This window comes from Crocodylus siamensis, chromosome 1 (genome assembly GCF_052110815.1).
Source record: "Crocodylus siamensis isolate JL-2025a chromosome 1, ASM5211081v1, whole genome shotgun sequence".
Classification (NCBI taxonomy): domain Eukaryota; kingdom Metazoa; phylum Chordata; order Crocodylia; family Crocodylidae; genus Crocodylus; species Crocodylus siamensis.
The window spans coordinates 318204379-318228000 of NC_143395.1; the positions used below are offsets into that span (position 1 = coordinate 318204379).

At 46.2% G+C, this 23622-nt stretch overlaps 1 protein-coding gene across 2 annotated transcripts in view; it reads right to left on the reverse strand.

Moving 5' to 3' along the window:
* UBAC2 (UBA domain containing 2) overlaps nt 1-23622 on the reverse strand; it is a 194220-nt gene that overhangs the window by 9261 nt on the left and 161337 nt on the right. For both annotated transcript variants that reach the window (XM_090022971.1, XM_090022961.1), the window contains exon 8: nt 795-917. In XM_090022971.1, the coding sequence (XP_089879097.1) occupies nt 795-917 (123 nt within the window). The remainder of the gene's footprint in view (nt 1-794; nt 918-23622) is intronic.

A 23622-nucleotide genomic window follows, 5' to 3' on the forward strand; every position in this document is an offset into this window, starting at 1 on the left:
GGCAGCAGGGGTACAAAGTCCTGGCTGGCAGGGGCTCTATGGAGCCGGGCCAGCTCCCCTCTCTCCCTGCTGGTGCAGCCCAACCCAGCTCTACAGACCCCTGCCAGCCTGCACCCCACTCTGGGCCCCACCAGCGCTGGCCCTGAGACATTGGTCCCAAGAGGGTGACCGGGGGTGGGGCTACCCATATGGCCCTCGACAGCTTGCCAAAACTGGGTAAGTGGCCCTCCGCCCTAAATAATTGCCCAATACCTCTAAGTCCCAATTCAAATTAGACCCTTCATTCTTTTGACCAGACACAGCTAAAACCAGAGCAATTCCATGAATTTTCATGCAGGTGTGCAGATTTATATAAATAGAGAGTTTTTCAATTTATCATTTATTTAGGGAAGTGTTCAGAGCTGGTTTTGGAGTCAAATAAATATTAGGTATTGGTTAAGGTTCAGATAAGTTTTGCATTTCAGCTGGCTCACAAACCATTCTTAGAAGATTTTTTGCTGTATCTCACCATAGTTGAATAGCTTTTATCAGTGAACAAAGCTGGTAAAAAGGGATACATACAAGATCAGAAATTCTAGAATAAATTTGCATCTCTAAATGCCATAAAAGAAACTATAACAGTTCAAGATGGCTTTGTGTTGTGACTGTCATTTAGGATTCTAATTTATGCTACCAGTGATTTAATTGTAAAAAGGTTTATCACAGACTTAATATTTACAGACCATGAAGCATACTGTAGATGTCTAACTTCTTAACAGGTTTTTCATGACATTTTAAAATATCAAAATATTTACCTGTTCCTCAGAAACCTCAGTAGGTGGAGGTGCATCTTGCTCAGACTGGAGAATATCTTGGTAATTTGCATTACGTCTTTGACGTAGAGGACGAAAGAGTCTATTCCAGTTAATCATCCCACCCTGAAACCAGATATTTACTATTATTAATATTTTTAAACAGAGAAAGGAACACTATCACAAAGATCATCCATCTAAAAAGAGTGGCAGTTTTGTATAAACTGAAGTACACAAGTAACAGTCACACTTAAAACTGCTGAACTATCTTAGTTGTTAACAGGCTGTGGTATAGTATTCAAAAGAGCATCTTTCCTTACTTTATTTATCAGAAATATTTTAAATTATTACTTAAGCAAACACGATGATAAATATGAAATGGTATTTATTTCTTATTAGAACTTCATGTTTTGTATGCATTTTAGGAGATATAGCGCACTGTGGTGAAGAAGACCCAAGAGAACTACAGTTCTGCAGTGATAAACGGAAGACGTGATTTTTGCAATTACTCTGTGTGTGATCACCACTGAAGTTAACTGAAGCTTCATGCACTATTTTCAGGATCAAGCCCATCACACCTCAGGAAGTGAGGGAATGTTTTATTACTTAAAAAAACCTGAACAGCTATGTTGGTTAGTTAAAAAACAATACTGATGGCTTTGAATACTAGTCCTCTTCAGGTGAAAGGATGGTGGCTAAAATGTAGAGCATCACAGATATGAAGGGGGCAAAAATGGCAGGAGTAAAGAATAAGACAAATAGTGTATTCTCAGGGCACCTGCAAAACAAAACATGTGGAAAGACAAAACAAAGCCTAACAATTACAAGAAAACATTTGAGAACATCTATGATATGCTTTCCATATAAAAGTTTTCTATAGCCGCTGCCATTATTCTATGTGGCCAAGTGAAGTAACGGACAGTTAAGAATACTCTGAAACCTTCCTTATTTTGCTTAAAAATACCATCTTAGATACCACATTTCAAGTTTTGGTATTCTTTTCAAGCAATAGCATCTTACAACTGTGTTTGGTATGTCCCAAAAACTGAAATTTAATTTGACAACATAAACATGATGAGGCTTTGGAGAAAAAAAAGTGTGAAAAGTAATAAGAGGTGACAAAACTGCCCAACGGAAATGTTGATTTATTTAGCAGAACTACAGTTTTCTGGTGTTATGAGCAATATTTGCACCACTACTCATAATAAAAGTATAGCTCCTTTACAGTTTTGCTGTTTAACACTTTTTCCTGGTGCTTCTGTGTCTTGAAAGTGACGTGTTCCTTTGCTCCCTGTCACTGTTACTATAGAGATCTCCTCCCTTACCACTTCTATAGGACATGGACTTCCTTCCTCCAGTTGCTCTATTTTGGGCCTTGAGCTCTGTTTCTCAGAAGACTTTCCTCTTAAAGGAGTTTAGTTTTCTTAGTTTGGTTTGGTTTTTTGGTACTTCTCTGGGCTGCAGCTCTCCTGCCTATAGCTATATCCTCTTTCAGCCTTAATAGTCTGCTGTCTTGCCTGTCATTTCACAAGTGGCAGCCCAGCTTGCTTGGGCATCCCCCTTCCTTCCCCAGTGAAGAGAGAGAGATGGTTAGCTGTGTTGGTCTGAAGTCAGGCAGAAGATAGCTCAGGGTGGCACCCCTGAGACTAACTGGTTCAGATATTACACATCTGATGAAGTAGGCTGTTGCCTATGAAAGCTTACACCTCCTTGAACCAGTTAGTCTCTGGTACCATTCTGCCCTCCCTTCCCTAAAAAAGAGTTTAATTCACCCACTTCCTTCTTTCCCTCTCCTTTCTCTTTTTTCATCAGGAAAGACCCAGACAGTTTTAACAGTGGATTGTGTCACTGGTGCCCAGCAGGATGAAGGAACATAGAATAGCATGGGTGGCAGTAACTGAAGACACTACTTTATTATTAATAAAGCATCTGGGGTCTACTGAGCTGTATGGCATTAGCTTTTAAAGTGCCTTCAAGGCCACAAATGAGGAAGTTTGCCACTTCATTACATTTCCTTGTACTACAGTATACTCTTTAAGATAAACAACAGAAATGATGCATCACCATTTATAATTACATGACAGTTAATGATTCTGAAATAAGCAAATCTAGCTATTGCATAAACCATACATTCATCCTTCACTAATACGCTGTATGAAAATATTCTGGATCCTTCTTAAACATACGCTTATAAGTGAAGAAGTTTTAAAGGAGGGCTTCCATGTAAGACATAACGTAGCCAAATAGAACGTATGTGGTACAAAGAAAGAACTGGACTATAGTTCAACCCAGAGACTTGAACTGGGATCTGGTTTCTATTCTTGTGTATGTATCAATATTCCTTCACCGTCTCGGGAAAGTCATATGCTCTGTGCTTCCATTTTTATGTATATGGCTCAAAAGGATGTTTTGAGTCTTAAGATACTAATATCTTGTGTTTCCTGGCATAAATTAAATTTAAAATCAGAACCAGAACAAAATGTTGATGCTCTGCATGGTGATTTATTTAAAAGAAGTAAGAAAAAGGGCCCTGATGGATTCACCTGAACGCTCACTCTAGGGGGTATTCTAAGAAAGCCTGGTAAACAGACAATATCATGACACAGATAAGCACACCATTTTGTAAATGTGCTAGTCTATGTGAAAACTTAAATAAAACCAGGTACATTTCTAGCAGTACTTAAAGCATTGCTAGAGAATTATTTATTAAAAATTACTGTTTTGCCTTGTAAATCTCTGTGCAACTGTTAAAGGTTTCATTTGTCACTTGGCCAGTGCCGTAGCAAGGAAATCTGGCACCCAGGGCAAGCCTGCATTGGCAGCATGCCCTTGCCCTGCACACAGATCCAGGGGACACATGCCCCCCATGCTTGCCCGTGGTGCACGCAGCACTGGGAGCTGTCCCCCTCCATCCCTGCGCTACCGTCCCCCCTAAATGAGCCATTAACTGCGCTGTCCTGTGCTCCACCCGGGCTGGGCAACACCTGTATCATAGTTTCATATGTTAGGGACTGGAAGGGACCTTACAGATCACTCGGTCCAGCCCCCCTGCACTTGGGCAGGAAAGACTGCTAGGGTCAGATGACCCCAGCAAGATGGGTAGCAAGGCACTTTTTGAAGATCGCTAGGGTGGGTGATTGTACCACCTCTGGGGGGAGCCTGTTACAAACCTTCAGCACTCGACTTTTAAAAAGTTTTTCCTTATGTCTAGTCTGAAGCAATCTTCAATCAGCTTGTGGCCATTATTTCTATTCCTCCCCTGGAAGCCTTGGTGAATAGAGTCTCCCCCAGGCTCTGACGTACTCCCCTGATATACTTACATGTTGCCACCAAGTCCCCTCTGAGTCTTTTCTTCTCCAGGCTAAACAGTCCTAAGTCTTTCATCCTCTCCTCATATGACCTGGTCTCTAAGCCTCAAATCATGTGCATGGCCCTCCTTTGGAGTCTCTTAAGCTTTTCCACATCTTTCCTGAAGTGTGGCACCCAGAACTGGACGCAGTACTCCAGCTGCAGTCCCAACACAGCAGAGTAGAGTGGGAGGATGACATCTTTAACCCTGTTCGAGATGGCTCAGTAGACGCATGCCAGTGTTTGATTAGCTTTGCCAGCTACGGAATCACATAGATGGCTCATGTTCATTTTGCTGTCTATCACAACACCCAGGTCTCAGTCAGTTGTGGTGCTGGCAAGTGTAGCACTGCCGAATCTATAAGTATGTTGTGGATTATTTCTCCCTAGATGGAGCACTTTGCATTTCTATGTATTAAACAACATCAGGTTGAGGTCTGCCCACCTTGCAAGCCTGTCCAGTTCAGCCTATAATGCCAGCCTGTCCTGGAGCATGACCACGCTCCCTCATAGTTTGGTGCTGGCGCCCAGGATGGATACCCTGCTTGCCTCACTACACTTGGCACTGCAAAGGTACCATCTCTCAGAAATGAGGCTTGTACATTTTCACAACCTTGCACCCACAAATACATCCTGTATTACAAGTACACAAAAAAGCTGCTTTCAATTTTGAAAGCAAACAGTTTCTGTACTAAATAACTTTTCTGAGCTTCAATTTTACTGACTACAGAAGTGGATAATGTTCTCAGAGCAGTTTCATGCAGATTACACTGATATGTTTCTTAGAAACAACTAAATCAGATGAGACAGATTAGATAAAGAAAACTTGTCACAGCTGCTTCAAACTGCTCTTAAAATACTTCAACTGTGTGCGAATCTAAGTGATGGTACCAGAGTATCCCTTAGCTACTTACTACATAAAATTTAGGACTATCAAACAATGATATTATTATCATTAGACACCAGTAAAATGATTTAAAGTCTTTAAAGACTGAGCATTCTAAAAAAAAAATCTAACAATCTTACCCAAATCCAGCCCCAAAAGCAAGCAGTGTGGAAAAGATCCATCATAAAGAAATCTCACTTATTCAGTTTCTAAAAATGGGCAAAAGAAGGGAGAGAAAGAACCCAGACCCCTGCCATCTATTGCTTTTTCGGCCTCCCCTCTTTCCACCTCTTTAATTTTACAATAAATATATAGAAATATTCTAATGGAGCTTCTAAACAAAGGAAGGTAGGACTGGGAAAGGGACTCCTGAGCCAGCAAGTCCAGTTACCTGCTTTTGTAGGCAATCGTTAACCAAAGAAATCTCCAAAATCATCACTTCAAACCTTTGCACAGGACTACAAGGAACAATGCTTGAATTACCCTATCAGACTGTTTCCTAAACTGGGGACACAGACATTACCAGAAGTCAGCAGCTGAAGCAAAAAATTTGAAAGGTGGCATGAGAGTTGTCCTGTGGTACAGAGAAACCCCATGGTTCATGCCAAATCTGACCTCTGGGAAAATTCCTTCTTAGCCCCAACTGGCAACCAGCAAGTTCTTGTGCATGGGATTACTACTCACCTTCCATGACAGATTTTCACCTACAGTATTTTAATTTAATTCTGCAGCAGAAGGCTCATGAGCCATTCTTCCTGCCTGGGGATGCCATCAGATACTGCAAAGAAGAGTTCCATCTCCTGGGCCCATCCTTTCTGCCACTCTCACTGGCAACAAACTTTTCTAATCCAATAGGTATATCTATTTATCATTAAGTGAACTAAATGCAACCGTAATGATAAATAATAGCAGGTCTCAGCAAATCTATGTTCAAAACTGCGTAATTCTAAGTGTATTAAGCCTTCCGTACAGGGTCAATTCCAACAATATTTTGAGAGATCTCTGTTATCTCAAGACTCTCTCTCAAGATATGGGTGACATTTCTCCTTCTGTTGCTCTAAAAACCTAATCTGTTCCACATTCCTGCTCTGGAATGTGGCTGCTACTCATGTTTCCTACAGGGACGATGAGACTACTTGCTTGCATAACTGTTTTTTTACTTAGTCTTTAACTCTGTTCACAATGAAAGAATTATTACTGCGAAGGGAAACTTTCTTGTTGACCTCTCCACTGCTTCATCCACCATTTTCCTTGGATTACGGGATGGGCCTTTTCCCTATCTGGCTGCTAAAGCAGCAGCCAAGTTACTGACTGAGTAGGCAGCAAATATTTCATTACCTTTTATACCCTGTTCATTACAATGGGAGAGTAAGAAAAGATGAGTTGTAGAATTTCTGGTCTCCCTTGCAAACAGGGAATAGCTTGGATAGCATTACATAGAAATAATATTTAGCAAAGGCTTGGATTTCTGGTGTAGGACTAAATTAAAACATATCAGTATTGAAAAGCCAACATTAGGCTAGAAGTGCTAATTCATAGTAAGATTATTTTGCAGATTGCTAACTTTAGGGGTCTACTTAATTCCGTTTTGCAGTTTTTGTGAAAACTACAGACAATGGTGTTGTCTGCAATCACCAGGAAATACTGCTTTGGCTGCAATTCCCTGTGAAACCAACTTAAAAAAAGCATGTGTTATTCATATAATATGCTGTTTTAGACTGTACCAATGCTTACCACCATACAAAGACAATGCAACAATCACTGCAGCCATATATCATGTGATTGAGAGTTACCATCTGCTAGTGACGCAGAATAAGTGAAGGCACCAGTCAGTAAAGTGAAAATGTTTCTATTAAAATTAGCATTAATCAGTCTTTCTAAACTTTTTGTAGAACATTTCTTATAATAATAAATTATGATATGGTGCAATTCATATAGTTTATAAATGTATATTTATAATATACTATTTACATTTAATATTTACATTTCTAATATTGTAATTATATGATAAAATTTACATTCCATGGAATTTACTATTACATTATACAGTATATGCCTCTCCAACAGGAAATGCCCATGAAACTGGCTCTTTGTGATGCAAGCAAGCCATGAAATTGCTTTGTTTCACCACAAGTTAAGTAGGCACATGCTAATACTGCCTTAAGCCATCCAGTCACAGGAGGAGGGGGTGGGATGTGTAGGAAGTAAAGAAGGCCTTCTCTGGACTAGCAGAAAAAAAAAAATCCTTAAGAGTACCGGTAGGATAAGTCTATCAGCTCCCAAGCATGCAATGTGAAGGCTTATGAGAGATTTCTCTCTTTGGGGATGCCATTATATTCTGCAAACAAGAGTTCCATCTCCTGGGCCTGGCTGAGGGCATCCGGTCAGACCCTTTTTAGGGACTTGCGAAGAACTTCTTCATTGCTAGATGATAGATATTTTGTGTGTGTGTTGTCTTCTCAGCACTGATCATTGATGATAAAATTTATTCTATCACAAGTGAGCATCATCATTCCATAGGACAGGGGTTGTCAACCAACTGGGGGTACACATACCCTTAGGGGTACTTAGAAAGGTCACAGGGGGTACATGCAGGAGGATGGGTATGGAGCATGCCCTGGGGCACAGCAGCGGTGTCTCCCTTGATGCATTCCCACACATCGCTTCTCACCTGGGGGTGGGGGAAGGGTGCGCCAAATGCCACCAGCCTCGTGCAGCACACTGTGGCGCCTTCCTGCCCCCACCCCAGCTCGCTCTCCTGATTGGCTGCCAGGCCACTGCCCTTGGCCAACAACCGAAGGTGAGGAGGTGCCGTGGCCACCCCTTGCCTGCAGAGGGCAGCAAGGCACAAAGGGTCTGAATGGCAGGGGGGTTATGGTTAGGAAGGGGAGTGTGTTTCTGTGTCTGCTCCCAGGAGCAGGGTTGGGGTGGAGGGGTGAGGGCAGCAGCACTTCTCTGCAGATGGACATGGGACGGAGGGGCTTGCACGTGGCAACCACCACACTGTGCCACGACATGCTGCTTTCCCATGGCCAGTCGCACGTGCAGCTCTGTGAACTGCTGATGGGCAGCACGTGATTGGCCCAGTGCAAGGTCCATCAGCAGAGTTGCAGGTGTGACTCGCCATGGGAAAGCGGGACACAGTGACGGTGGCAGCGAGGGGTGATGGGTGGTGGCAGCAGCTGCCGCGTGCGAACCCCTCCCCCCATGTCTGGCCACCACCACCAGAAGTGATACACTTGTTAAAAAAGATTGAAAACCCCTGCCATAGGAGCTGGTGCCAACCTTGGCCAATTTCAAGGGACCTAGGCCAAGCTGTAGAAGTATGGCTAAGAAGGCCTCAAGGCTTGTTATTGAGTGTTCACAGCATGAACCTTTGTAGATGTGGCAACTAGCTTGGTCAGCAAAGTTTAAAGGAAGATATCCATATTGCTAACTAAACACAATTAAGCAAAATACCAGACCTGAAAGGAGACATTATATGGGAAGAACAGACATTAAATAATCCAAATACATTATATCATAGCTTTATCTTAAAATGTTAGTAATAGTGATTGATGTAACCAAGTACCTTAGATTTTATTTTGCTGTAATAGATATATTTTTGTTAAGATGCCTAGATAATTTGTAAAAATGAAAACAGCCTTTTCAAATAGGACCTTAAAGTAAGATAAAGAAGAAACAGGCCAGTGTTCAACAGCATTCCACAATGGAGAAGGAAAGGAGATAAGAAAACCTCACTTTTACTTTCCCAAGGATATAAATCCCACCTAACTGGCATCCTCCAAGTCCACAAGAGATCTGGTTCAGTCCATTTCCAAAAGTTTCAGTGAAACAAAGAAATTTAAATAAAACAAATCAGAGTTAATTTATTAGAATATTAGAACCAACCATCTATAAATATTGGGCATAGGCTAGAGGAAAACTGGGAGAACTCAGCGAATTCTAGAAGACCTGCATGCCATCCTCCTCTCAAGTCTCCCCAGCCAGTATAGGCGAGAATCTATGTTGTGCTGTCATGGGTAGGCAGATAGACTTTGGGATAAAATGTTTGTTTTTATAGTTTAAACCACAAGCAAATAAATGGTTGGGCTGTAGACCTGTTTCTGACACTGTTATTACTAGCCTACCTACAAGGTTACCTGCAATCTGGTTAATAGAGCTCCGGGTCCCTGACAAAACTAATACTGGAAACAGATTAGGAGAAGGCATTGTCACGGGGGCACTCAGGTGCCCTGTTCCTAAGAAGGGAGAAGGCCAGCTGCCAATTTCCAGGGGCAGCTCAGGTGCTGGTTGCTGGGACAACCGGGTTGGTCATGTGACCAGAAGGGGGCAGGGCCAGGCCCTTATAAACAGCCCAGGCTGAAACCTAGCCAGCAGTTCCCTTCTGGCAGCCTGAGGTGCAGGAGCTCTGCAGGACAGCAGAGCAGAGCAGAGCAGAGCAGAGCAGAGCAGAGCAGAGCAGATTGTTGCAGCCTGACCACCCAAGCAGCTACAGCATGGTGGGGGTGGAGAGGACCCTGACTTGGACCCTTCAGCACGAGAGGTCTACTGCCTGCCTGGAGCTAAGATTCGGGATGTGACGGAGGTAATCCAGGCCAGGATCAAGCCCACCGATTACTACCCCATGGTCCTTGTCCACGTGGGTACTAATGATGCGGCCAGGAGAACCCCCGATCACCTGATGGCGGACTACCAGGCTCTGGGCGGCGTGCTGAGGGAATTCGGTGCACAGGTGGTATTCTCTTCCATCCTACCAGTGAACGGACGCGGCAGACAGCATGAGAACTGCATCCGAGAGACCAACTGGCGGCTTCGGCAGTGGTGTCTCGAGGCAGGCTTCGGCTTCCTGGACAATGACCCACACATTACAACGAGGGACATGCTCAGCTGGGATGGGCTTCACCTGTCCCCCAAAGGTAAGCGTGTGTTTTCTTACAGGTTGGCGGATCTCCTCCGGCGGGCTTTAAACTAGGCTCGTCGGGGGGAGGGGAAGATGAGGGCGGGGGAAGCTGTGGACCACCAAACCAGGTGGCACCAACAAGGACAGCCCAGCCTGAAGAAAGAGAGCTTTGGGAACATGGAAGACAGGGGGTGGACAGCAATACGGCACAGGTAAGGAACGAGAAGGTAAGAGACAAAGAGCCCTTTGGGACTTGGAGCGGGGGGGCAGCAAAGGCACCAGTCGCAGGGCTCAAGTGCCTATATACTAATGCTAGGAGCATGGGGAACAAGCAGGATGAACTAGCGCTCCTGGTTGCACTAAACGCCTATGACTTAGTGGGGCTGACGGAAACCTGGTGGGATTCATCCCATGACTGGGCGGTACATATCGAGGGCTATAGATTGTACAGAAAGGACAGGGTGGGGAAAAAGGGGGGAGGGGTTGCGCTCTATGTTAAGGAGCAATATACATCAACCCTCATCAAGACAGAATCAAAGGATGAGGAAGTAGAAGGACTGTGGGTTAGGCTACATGGGGGGCAAGGAGAAAAGGATTTGGTGGTAGGGGTCTGCTACAGACCCCCACATCAAGGGGAAGAAATAGATTTGGGGCTCCTGAGGCAACTCTCGGAGACCATAAAAGCTAAAGAGGCGGTGGTCATGGGGGACCTAAACTACCCGGACATCTGTTGGGAGACACAGACAGCAAAGTCCCACCGCTCACGCAGGTTTCTAACCTGTGTACAGGACCTCCACCTGACGCAGGAGGTACATGGTCCCACTAGGGGGAATGCCTTACTGGATCTGGTATTGGCAACGGGGGATGACATAGTAGGGGACCTACAGATCGGCAGCCATCTGCGGGACAGTGATCACCTAAAAATACAATTCAACATAAGGCGTCGAGTGGGTAAGGTAACTAGTAGGGTGAACGTGCTGGACTTTAGGAAAGCTGATTTCAGTGAACTCAGGCGATTAGTGAAGGACGCACTACAGAGTAGTAGTTTTGAAATGATGGGAGCCCAAGAAGGGTGGCTGTGCCTTAAGGAAACTATCCTTCGAGCACAAAGCGAGACGATCCCCGTGAGAGGTAAAAGAGGGAAAGGGGCCAGGAGGCTTCCCTGGCTGACCAGAGAAATCCAGGGCAGACTAAGGGCCAAAAGGGGAGCACATAAAAAGTGGAAACAGGGAGAGATCACCAAAGAGGAATATACCTCTTCTGCTCGTGCTTGTAGGGAGGCAGTTAGACAGGCCAAAGCTACCATGGAGCTGAGGATGGCAACCCAAGTAAAAGACAATAAGAAATTGTTTTTTAGATATATAGGGAGTAAAAGGAAGGCCCAGGGAGGAATAGGACCTCTGCTAAATGGGCAGAAACAATTGGTGATGGACAGAGGGGACAAGGCTGAACTCCTCAACGAGTTCTTCGCCTCAGTGTTCCTAAGCGAGAGGCATGACAAGTCTCTCACTGGGAGTGTAGGGAGGCAGCAGCAAGGCACCAGACTTCCATGCGTGGACCCTGAGGTGGTGCAGGGTCACTTGGAAGAACTGGATGCCTTTAAGTCGGCAGGCCCGGATGAGCTCCATCCGAGGGTACTGAAGGCACTGGCCGACATCATTGCAGAGCCACTGGCAGGAATATTTGAACGCTCGTGGCGCACGGGTCAAGTCCCGGAGGACTGGAAAAGGGCCAATGTGGTTCCCATTTTCAAGAAGGGGAGGAAGGAGGACCCGGGCAACTATAGGCCAGTTAGTCTCACCTCCATCCTTGGCAAAGTCTTTGAAAAAATTATCAAGGCTCACATTTGTGAGAGCCCGGCACGGCAAGTTATGCTGAGGGGAAACCAGCATGGGTTCGTGGCAGGCAGATCGTGCCTGACCAATCTAGTCTCTTTTTATGACCAGGTCACAAAACGCCTCGACGCAGGAGGAGGGGTGGATGTCGTATACTTGGACTTCAGGAAGGCCTTTGATACGGTATCCCACCCCATACTGGTGAACAAGTTAAGGGGCTGTGACTTGGATTACTGCACAGTCCGGTGGGTGGAGAATTGGCTGGAGGGTCGCACCCAGAGAGTTGTGGTGGATGGGTCGGTTTCGACCTGGAGGGGTGTGGGCAGTGGGGTCCCGCAGGGCTCGGTCCTTGGACCGATACTCTTTAATGTCTTCATCAGCGACTTGGATGAGGGAGTGAAATGTACTCTGTCCAAATTTGCAGATGACACTAAGCTATGGGGCGAAGTGGACACGCCAGAGGGCAGGGAGCAGCTGCAAGCAGACCTGGACAGGTTAGACAAGTGGGCAGAAAACAACAGAATGCAGTTCAACAAGGAGAAATGCAAAGTGCTGCATCTAGGGAGGAAAAATGTCCAGCACACCTACAGCCTAGGAAATGACCTGCTGGGTGGCACGGAAGTGGAAAGGGATCTTGGAGTCCTAGTGGATTCCAAGATGAACACGAGTCGGCAGTGTGACGAAACCATCAGAAAAGCCAATGGCACTTTATCGTGCATCAGCAGATGCATGACAAATAGGTCCAAGGAGGTGATACTTCCCCTCTATCGGGCGCTGGTCAGACCGCAGCTGGAGTACTGCGTGCAATTCTGGGCGCCGCACTTCACGAAGGATGCGGATAATCTGGAGAGGGTCCAGAGAAGGGCCACTCATATGGTTAAGGGCCTGCAGGCCAAGCCCTACGAGGAGAGACTAGAGAAACTGGACCTTTTCAGCCTCCGCAAGAGAAGGTTGAGAGGCGACCTGGTGGCTGCCTATAAGTTCATCAGGGGGGCACAGAAGGGAATTGGTGAGTATTTATTCACCAAGGCCCCCTCGGGGGTTACAAGAAATAATGGCCACAAGCTAGAAGAGAGCAGATTTAGATTGGATATTAGGAGGAACTTCTTCACAGTTCGAGTGGCCAAGGTCTGGAACGGGCTCCCAAGGGAGATGGTGCTCTCCCCTACCCTGGGGGTCTTCAAGCGAAGGCTAGATGTGTATCTAGCTGGGGTAATGTAGGCCCAGCACTCTTTCCTGCTTATGCAGGGGGTCGGACTCGATGATCTATTGAGGTCCCTTCCGACCCTAGCATCTATGAATCTATGAATCTATGGGAGGCCTTTGCAAGACAGCTAGGTGGGCTTAGACCTTATGTTATAGCCAGGAGGCTTATTGTTGTGTTTCAGCCGTTTGGCTTAGGGTTCTGTCTAGTTACTGTTATACTGGAGAACTGGGTGAGGCTGTAGGGGTGCAAGGAGGGCTCACGGGAGCTTCCCAGTAATCTGGGGGTTCCTGGTGCCCAGTGGGGCACAGTGAGCAGTGCCAGGTGGGCACAGCTGTTCGTTCCGGTGGGGCACGGTGTTGACCCTGGCCCTGTGGGGCGATACGCGGAGAAGCCCCAGTAAGGCAAAAGACCCTGACGGTGTTCCAGGGGGCCAGGCATGGCCATGGCCGGCTGAGCCCCAACCGGGGGGTAGGACTGAAAAGGGTCCCTGAGGGGCTCCGCAGTGGTGGGGACTCCAAAGGGCCAAAGGGGCCAGGTAAGGCTTAGGCCGCCTGAGCCTCATTGGGAATTGATAGAAACCCCAGCAGGGGTGAGGACTAGAAAGGGTCCCAGAGGGGCTCCACAGTAGTGGGGACCCCGAAGGGTCAAAGGGGCCAGGTAAGGCTCAAGCCGCCTGAGCCCAACTGGCAAGAGTACGATCAGTAAGCCCGGGGGCACCAGACAAAAGGGGGGCCCTGGTGGCATGACAAGCCCGGGGGCGCCAGACAAAAGGGGGGCCCTGGTGGCGTGACAAGCCGGGGGGGGGCGGGGGGCGCCGGGCAGGATGCGGAAAAGGAAAAGGACCTGATAACGTCCGGAAGAGCAGTGAGGCTTGGGGCATGCTAAAGGGGAGGTAGGAGACATGCATAGCCTATAGGGCTGGGGGTGCACCAGGTCACCCCATACGGAACAGGGTACAAGCATAGGACAGTGTCCAGGGTGATAAGTGGTAGCCTCCCTTATAGAACTAGATACCAACAAGACGTGGCGGACGAGAAAAGAGGGTGCTGGATCGCCCTAATTGGGCACGGCAGGGGGCGCTAGTGGGATCACGGCTGCTCCTGTGCCCCACTCCGTGATAGGCATCTATTAGACTAGGGACAGAAATTACACATAAACTGATATAAGTGATCAGAAACCACTTCAAATCTGTACCTCAACAGAAGTTCAGTGCACATAAGCCATTTACAAAATAGCTGAAACCAGTTTAAGACAAACCTGGATGGATGTAGTATCACACTTAACTGATTTAGGTTAAACTGGTTTATTAAACTTCTGTCCCAAATCCCCTCCAGATTCAAGTGAACTCGCAGTCCCCCAGCATCCCAGGATATTTTGTACCTCCTCCACAAATCACCCCTCACAGGGTGGGCAGGTTAGCTTTGGCCTAAGCTGTCTGCTCCAACTGAGCAGGGAGGCATGCTCTAGCACTTCCTGGCATCTGGCCTGGGCCACTACAGGCATGTGGCTGGATTTCCAGAATCAGAAATGAATACTTGTTCACTTGCTTATCAGTTCAATCTACACAGCTTACACTAACCTGTGAAAATTTAATCGATTCAGCCTTGGGCTTTTTGACCATTTGTACTTAGCCATGAAGGTGAAAAACAGGGCTGGCACCCCTAATGTTTAGTATGGTCAGGAAACAATTCCTCCAGCACTAGTAGTAGAGAACCATGATGAGAAATGGCAGTTAGTGGGAAGAGGATCAGCCCTTCGCCAAGAGGAAAGGCCTAGAAGGAAGAGTATACTGAACAAAGTACTGGCAGATAATTTCCAAATATATCACTTAGGCCATGGATAGATGTGTTGTTGAAAGACTCTAAGTGCTTTGGAAATGCTCCAGTCAGCAATGGTGCAGATTTGCACAGCACTTAAAAAAATGACCCTAAAAAAAAAAAAAAAAGGAACATTTTTGGAGCATTTAATTTTGAATAATTTCCTGAAATGTCTGCAAGCTCCAGCAGTCCTCTGGCATTCCGCAGTGCTCTGCTCCCTAGCCACACTCTCAAAGGGGACCAGAGGTGGGGGCAGGGTGCACAGAGCATTCAACCAATGAGTGCTCTCCTGGTCTTTGGAACCGTTGGAGAACAGAGACCAAGAGGCATGCAGGGATTCCTGGTCTCCAGCCCCCTTGATGGAGAACCATGCTCTGGCTTGCCTTTATGACTATTCTGAAGCACCTGGAAGCAGAGGGAGCGGGGAGGCAGATTGAACCATGCTGAATTTGAAGCGCTCCAGAACTCAGAATGCTTCAAATGCACATCTTCTCATGCTACATACAAGAGACATGTATTTTTTTTTAATAGATTCAGACAGAGATATGCATAATAGGAAGCCTTTACATAAAACACGTAAACAATTCTGATTTCATAACCTGCTACCTACCCTCCCAAATCATCCAGTGTTGCTAGTCTCTTAAGGGGAAGTCAGCTTTCTTAGTTCCCTATTTATGCATCTGTAACAATCTGTTCTTAAAAATGCTTTATACTCAGAGTCTGGAAGATTAAGAATTATATTTTGGGCAATTAATAATTGTCAGCTTAAAGTAACTAAGTATATGCCACTTGTTTCTATTCATTTCTTAGGTACAGCAAAGAAAAACCTTTATAAAATTCAACACAGATTGAAAGCTGGTGAGCTCTTAAATACTTGATGATACTATCTTATGTGCATGGCTTAACGCCAGCTCACCATCGGTTTGCACAAACAGGAAACACCTCCTAATATCTGTCCTGTGCACCTTTTCTAAAGCAATAACCACACAGAAAAAAAGATAGAAAAAAGGAAACAGCTCTGCGTTGCATTTTTTAAAAACATGAATATCACCCCATACTAACTGACTACACATAGTAAATACTGTGTTGCTTGGAGTGAGCTTACATCTTTGGATGGTCTCATTTGTTTTATGTGAAGGTCCTCTTTCAAAGAAGTAACTTATCTAACATTCTGACAGCAATGACATCTCATTTTATTTTCCGCACTGATACAATTCCATAGACATTTTGAATGCCAATTTTAGTATTCCCACTAAGAAAAGAAACAAAAATGTGTGTATGTTCACATGCACATACACATATTATGAAGGGGGCAACCAAGAGTTGGGGGAAGAGACCACATATGCTTTGCAGTTACAGTTTTACTATACTGTGCTTTAAGGTGGATGAAAAATTTGTGGCATTAGCTATATTTTAGAATGTTATAATTCCACCCATCACTATCTTTGCACCTTCTATTTAAGACTAATAATAATAGTGAAGTTCCCTGTAATTAATGAAGTCTCTAGCATTTCTCCTTCTGCAGAGCCAAAATTCTGAGAACAAAGAGTTCGGTTTTTATTTTTATTTATTGTATTTTAACCATTTTGCTTTTGGTAGAAGTTAGAACAGAAGAGTCATCCTTATGGTAGAAAAGTTTTTCTAACAAGGAATGCATTCCAGCATGTTCCAACAAGGGTCAGACTTTAGATTTGTCCTATGAATTTGGTCAACAGACAGATCCTTCTGACAGACTATTTATACCCAGTTCTCATTTGGTTCATGATGAGCTCTGTGACTTGCATTTGATTTGATTTTGCATAAATCAAAATCCAGTCTTTGATGTAGCTGGTGTTTAATCCATTAACTACTTTGAACTTAAGACCACTGCCTCAAACTAGCCTCAGAAAATATGTGGCAGCCAATGGAAGGGGACCAAACCTTCTGTGCCAGTCAGAGCCCATCCATCATTTTAATATTTTACATTCAAATGCAGCGAGTTTCAATAATCCTATGTGGAGGTGACAGATGTGTGGATCACTGTGACTTAGAGGAAAGGACAATCTTTCTTACCAGTCTGGAGATGGAAGACAGCTGGGAACTGAGGCTGAACCAAGTTTGGTGAGGTGTCATAAGTGGAAGACTCTGAGGCTACATGACTGTACATTATATAGTTTAGCAAAGCAGGCCCAGATGGAATGCACCCCAGAGTGCTAAAAGAGTTGGCTGACATCATAGCTTGACCATTTGTCCAGATATCTGAGAACTCGTAGTGCTCAGGAGAGGTTCCCGAAGACTGGAAGAGGGCCAAGAGGGCCTTCAAGAAACTTAGAAGCATGGGACTGTTCAGCTTGGAAAAGCGTAGGCTTGGCTCAGGGGGAACATCATGACAGCCTGTAACTATATCAGGGGTGTGCATCAGGATCTGGGAGAACATCTGTTCACCAGGGATCCCCTAGGGAAAACAAGGTTCAACGGTCACAAATTACTGGAAAACCATTTTAGACTGGATATAAGGAAAAATGTCTTTACCGTCCAAATCTCTAGAGTCTGGAATAGACTCCCCCAGAAGTGGTGCAACCACCTACTCTGGACATGTTCAAGTTGAGTGTGGATGATTATCTTAATGGGGTCATCTGACCCCAGCTGACTTTCTGCCCTTTGGGCAGGGGGCTGGACTAGGTGATCTCACAAGGTCCCTTTCAGCCCTAATGTCTAAAAATCTATTAATCCAGACTTGTGACTGTCTGTACGCTATACTATGCTCTCCAACTGAGCTTTATCCTACACTTAGAAGCCCACACAGAGCAGAGCTTGAACGTGCTTGTGGTTGAGCTTGTGCTTGGTCTGACCTACCACCTGTAGCATGCACAAAATGGATCTATGCCCTGTCAGTGCACCATTACACAAGTCTACCTGCAGTGATCCCAGTGGTCCTTGTTCCCTCAAACACTGAGAAATGTCAGTGGGACAGAGAGCTGGATGGGCACTGTGTCTAGGGACATCTCAGCAGCCCATTCAGGGTTATGATAAGGAGTTGGTCATGCTCAAGGTTCTTTGAAACTGTTGCAGGAACTTGCTCTAGAGGACACCAGCACCCATCATCAGGCCCCATAACTAACATGCAAGGAAAGGGTAAAGAGTATTTGTGTGTGTGGGTGGTGGCAAGGAATTTCAGAGAGTCTGACAGCAGCTATGTCACTGCAAGGCTGAGTTGTGGTGCTGGAAATGGGATTTTCCCACTGCACCAAGCCCGTTCTGCTTTGGATTACCACACTTCCTCAAAGGGGACAGTGGAGAAGTGGGAGGAGGCAAGGGGCAGCACCTACCACCATACTGCAGCAACTTCAGGAATGCCAGAGTTCCAGCTATGAAACTGCTACCTTACATTGTGTAACCTCTTTATTTAACCCCCTAAACAAATCCTCCTTTCCCCTGAAGCAAGAAAATCAAGAGGTGAAAACCTACTATCTTAGACCAGACACAACATTTTTCCAGCACTACCACAATTTCCACATGACAGACAGAAGCATGGCAGTAGATTATTTATTTCCCCACCTACTGCCTGTACTTCTGCAAATCCCTGAGGGCCAGTTTGCTACCTCCCCCTGAAAGGGTAAACAGAAAGGGAAGGTAGTCTTTCCACAGGACATGCTACTCCTTGCCCCACACACTTAACTGCTTCAGATTAAATCAGTTTACTGAACTTCTATCTGAGAACCCCTCCATATTCAAGTTAATTCACAGCCCCTCAGCATCCAAAGATGCTTTACACCTCCTCCACAAACACCCCTCCCCAGGTGGGAGGGCTAGCCTTGGCCCAAGCTGCCTGCTCCAGTCAAGGAGGGAGGTGTGCTCTAGCACCCTCTGGCTTCTGGCCAGAGCCACTGCAGTCACGTTGCTGCATTTCCAGAAGCAAAAGTGAACGTGTTTAGTTGCTTATCGGCCAATCTGTGCAGTTTCAACTAATCTGCAAAGATTTAATCAAATCAGCCTTGGGTATTTTGACTGTCTGTGCTTAGCCTAAGGAATCAGTTCTTGTTAAATCCTTGCCCCCTTCCCTGTCTTCAGACAGTCACTCCCAACCCTCTAGCCCCCACAAGGCAAAATAAAACCCTAATGAAGTTTGTATCATTCCCTAGAAAATGTCCAAGAAGTTTTTTGATCTGGGAACCCTCACTACATGTTGTGCAGTTGACCCTAATTTTTTTTTCCAGTGCAGTCTTCTCTGATTATTACTACAAACAAATCCCTCCCAAGACATTTTGTTAGCAGTCCTTCCCCACCCCGACCCACAAACAGAAAGAAGAGATTAAAAAAAAAACCCAAAACCTCACCCACCCACAGAAAAGTAAGGAAGAGAAAGTCAGTTCTTTCAAACCTCAGATGTGCCACAAGTTCTCAGGCACCTCAAAACGCAGTGTCTGAGTGTCCCTCTCGCCTCCCACAAGTGTGACGCAGATTTCAGTCACAGCAGGGAGAAATGAAACCAAAGAAATGACCCACAAGCATTTTTGTAACCTTCTGGACCCCCTAAGCTATGAGAACCACTTAGCTGCACAAAACCAGGAACAACAGGGAGTGGTTTTAAAAAAAACTGCATTCCACCATCCCATGCTCCGCGTCAAGGATCCTTTTTTCCCCCCAGCACTCGACAAGCCAGTGTTCCCTATTGAGCACCATGGGACTGTAAGAAAAAAACCCATGAAAAGCACAGTACCAGTTTCTCAGTCTTTGAGCTGTAGTCAGTGGGGACCTGCATAGAGTGTAAACAGATGTTGCCTTTGGGCTACTATACATTTTTTTATGGTGGTACAAAGGCCAATTAAAAATAAATCCATGCCCCTTGTCTCACTAAAAATGCCAAACATTTGTAAGCATTTGTATAAATTTTCTGTGAAATAGGTGGTATGATTTTGTGCTGTTATTTTGAGACTGGCATGTTTACTTTAAGGTGGGAGAGTTCTGGCAGTCTACACCTGCCCTCGGCAGGGACTCCCAGGGCTTTAGGGGCCCAATCCTATAGAACCTGGAATTCCCATTCATCTGCTCCAACCCCCAGGACTGCACTGGAGTGTAGACGTGTGTCTGGGAAATCCCAAATTGGGGAACCCAGGCAGCACTCCCAGGGCTTATGGGGTCCAATCCTGTGTGCCCCGGGAATTCCCATTTCCACACTAAAGCCTGCTTTTCTTGCTTACTGAGATGCACCTCAGAGATTCCCCCAGGTTATGTTTCTGCAAGTGGAAAACATGCCATCCACTGTCCTACAGCTTTAACATGTGGGACAGCAGGCAATGTCTTTTTCACCAAATGAAGTGGATAAATTGTGCTGGGACACATCTTGACTCATCTTATCTGCTTCATTTGGTAACATCTACTTAATCACCCAGGGTGAGAGCAGTCTGAACTCCACAGGTTATTTTGAATCTTGCTCAGGCCCATCACAGTGGCAACCCTCACAAACACAAAGTCTTTTCCCTTGTAGATCTCCATCTCCAGGGAGCTTCAGCCAGTTTATAGAAGAACTTTCAAGATTTTCTTCTCCCACCTCCTGCCTGTCCAGTCAGACCCTCATTCTAAGAGCCACCTCTTTGATTGGTCTATGGAGGTGTGGGAGGAAGGTGGGGGAAATGACCCCTCAGAGACAGATGGCATGGCTTGCTGTACAAAACAAAGTTATGAGGAAGGGCAGGGGGTGAGGTGTTGGGGGTAAAAAGCAGCAAATCTGTTTCATAGTAGCTAGGGTCAGGAGGGACCTGAACAGATCATCTAGCCTGACCCCTTGCTACAGACAGGAATGAATGCTGGGTTCACAAGACCCCAGACAGGTGATTATCTAATTTCTTTTTGAATTTACCCAAGGTAGGAGCGAGGACCACCTCCCTAGGAAGCTGGTTCCCGATTCCAGCCATCCTAACCGTAAAATATTGCCTTCTGATCTCTAACCTAAACCTATTCTCCATCAGCTTATTACCACTGTTTCTCGTCACCCCAGGTGGTGCTGGGGAGAATAGGGCTCTTCTTATTTGCTGATGATGTCCCCTGATGAGTTTGTAGGCAGCCACCAGGTCCCCACTCAGCCTCCTCTTGCTGAGGCTGAACAGGTTCAGGTCCCTCAGTCTCGCCTCATAGGGCCTGTCCTGCTGCCTTCTCACCAAATGGGTGGCCCTCCTCTGAACTCTCTCCAGGCTGGCCGCTTCCCTTTTAAAGTGCGGCGCCCAGTACTGGATGCAGTACTCCAACTGCAGCCTGACTAATGTCGCATAGAGGGGAAGCATCACCTCTCCAGACCACCCTGAGATGCACCTTTGGATGCATGACAAGGTATGGCTGGCCTTACTGGCTGCGGTCTGGCATTGGCGGCTCATGTTCATCTTGGAATCAATAATGACTCCAAGATCCCGTTCTGCCTCTGTGCTTCCAAGGGAACTCCCCAGCCTGTATGTATGCTGTGGATTCCTTCTCCCAAGGTGCAGCACCCTGCATTTATCTATGTTGAATCCCATCCTAGTCTCATCTGCCCACTTTTGTAGTCTGTCTAAATCTAGTTGCAGCCTCTCTCTTCCTTCACGTGTGCCCACCTCGCCCCACATCTTAATGTCTTCAGCAAACTTGGACACTGTGCTTTCAACCCCCTTGTCCAAGTCACTGATGAAGATGTTAAACAGTGCAGGCCCGAGGACTGAGTCCAGGGGGACCCCACTGCTCACATCTTGCCAGGCTGAGTATGATCTGTCCACTGCTGTCTGGGTGTGCCTCATCAGCCAGTTCTTTATTCATCCAACTGTGTAGGCATCAATGCCACAGTCACGTAATTTATTAATGAGAATGGGGCGTGAGACAGTGTCAAAGGCCTTCTTAAAGTCTAGAAAGACGACGTCCATGGCAACACCATCATCTAAGGATTTAGTTACCTGGCCATAAAAGGCAATCAGGTTGGTCAGGCAGGACCTGCCTTTGATGAACCATGCTGGTTGCCCCTGAGCATGTTCTCTCCTGCTGGCCCCCCACAGATCTGCTCCTTGATGATTTTCTCCAACATCTTCCTGAGGACCGAGGTGAGGCTTACAGGCCTATAGTTACTTAGGTCCCCCTTCCTCCCTTTCTTAAAAATGGGGACCACATTAGCTAGTTTCCAATCCTCCGGCACCTGGCCAGATGACCACGAATGCTCATACAGCCAGGCCAACGGCTCCGCGATGACCCCTGCCAGCTCCCTCAACACCCTTGGGTGGAGGGCATCTGGACCTGCAGATTTAAAAATGTCCAGCCCTTCCAAAAGATCCCTAACTACATCTGCGCTGACCCATGGCCTGACAGAGCTATCCCCGAGATTGTCCCTACCTCTGGCAGGAGGGATGTCTTGGTCCCTGTTCAAGAAAAGAGAGGCAAAGAAACTGTTAAAAAGCTCGGCTTTCTCATCTAGCGTAGCCACAAGGTTACCATTTGAGTCTTGCAGGGAACCTACATTGCCTGGTGCCCTCTTCTTGCTCCCAATGTACTTGAAAAAGGACTTTTTGTTGTCCTTAATCCTGGACACTAGCCTGAGTTCCATCTCTGCCTTGGCCTTCCCAATAGCTCTCCTACACTCATGGGCCGAGATGGAGTACTCCTCCTTGGTGACAGCCCCTCCCTTCCACTGGTTGTACACCCCCCTTTTAGTCCTCAGGCATTGCTGAATGCCATTGCTGAGCCATGGGGGTTTCTGAGCACTCCTACCCCCCCACCCTTGCTTCTCTCAGGGACTGTTACCCTTTGGGCCTGGAGGATCGCCAGCAACTACTTAATACTTTCTTTGACCTTTTGCCACTCCTCCTGAGTAATGAACGTTATTTCTTCTCTCAACAGAAACTCTAGATGGTCTACCACAAAAACGGCCAATCTGTGGCATGCATGACACAACTGACACAGGCAGCCTCTGCATGTGGCACATACCAGAGAAGGGAGGGGGGCAGGCAGCACAATGGCAGAGAGAAAAGAAGCAGACAGCGGCAGGGGAAGGGGAACAGAGTGAGACTCAAGGAGGGTGTGGAGTTAATTTATGCACCTGTCAAAAAAGTTTGGCCCCCACCGGTCTACAAGATGTGCTAGCAATGGATGGCAACAACTTCCACCTTGATACCTAATAATGCCTTTCCATCAAGAGATATGGATGGAGTCATGAAGTTTCTGAAAAACTGAGCTGCATACTTGGAGGTTCTTTTCCAAATGCCTGGAATGCAACCTAATGTTTCTGTCAAAGACTACTGCAAAACATCCTTCAGAGTCTGTGTAGCTTACAGAGCTGACACGGAGTCAGTTGGTGGGTGTGATCCGATGCACTGGCATGGACCGGTCCCACATGCTGGTCCAACTCTACGTGTTGTATAGTCCAGCCCTGTGTGCTGCCCTGACTGCATAATGGATCCAGGCGCAGCTGGACCCCATGTGTGATCCAGCCCACAGGGCTCCCAGCTGATCTAGAAACTTGGCAGCAAGGGAGCTGAAGCAATTAATCGCCACTGCTCCCGTGTTGACAAATGTCCAGACCTGCAAGGAGCCCCATGGGCCAGATGACATGGCCTTGTGAACCAGATTGAGCCCACAGGCTTGAGTATCAGTGTGCTACGTTATAAACCAGGGTCCCTCCTATCAGGAATGAAGCAGTGCTTAAGTGGCCAGCAGTCCAATGACCTAAGGTGGGAAGAGAGCTGCAGAAGGAAAAACCTCTTTCTCCTCCAAAACACCAGACTGAGAAATTTCATAGCATCTTAACGTACAACACTCATCTATAGCAGGTTGCTGCAAGTCAGCTACTGTTTTGGCCTATCACCAGAAACACAAAAAACAAAGAGAAAGAACAGAGTCCACAAA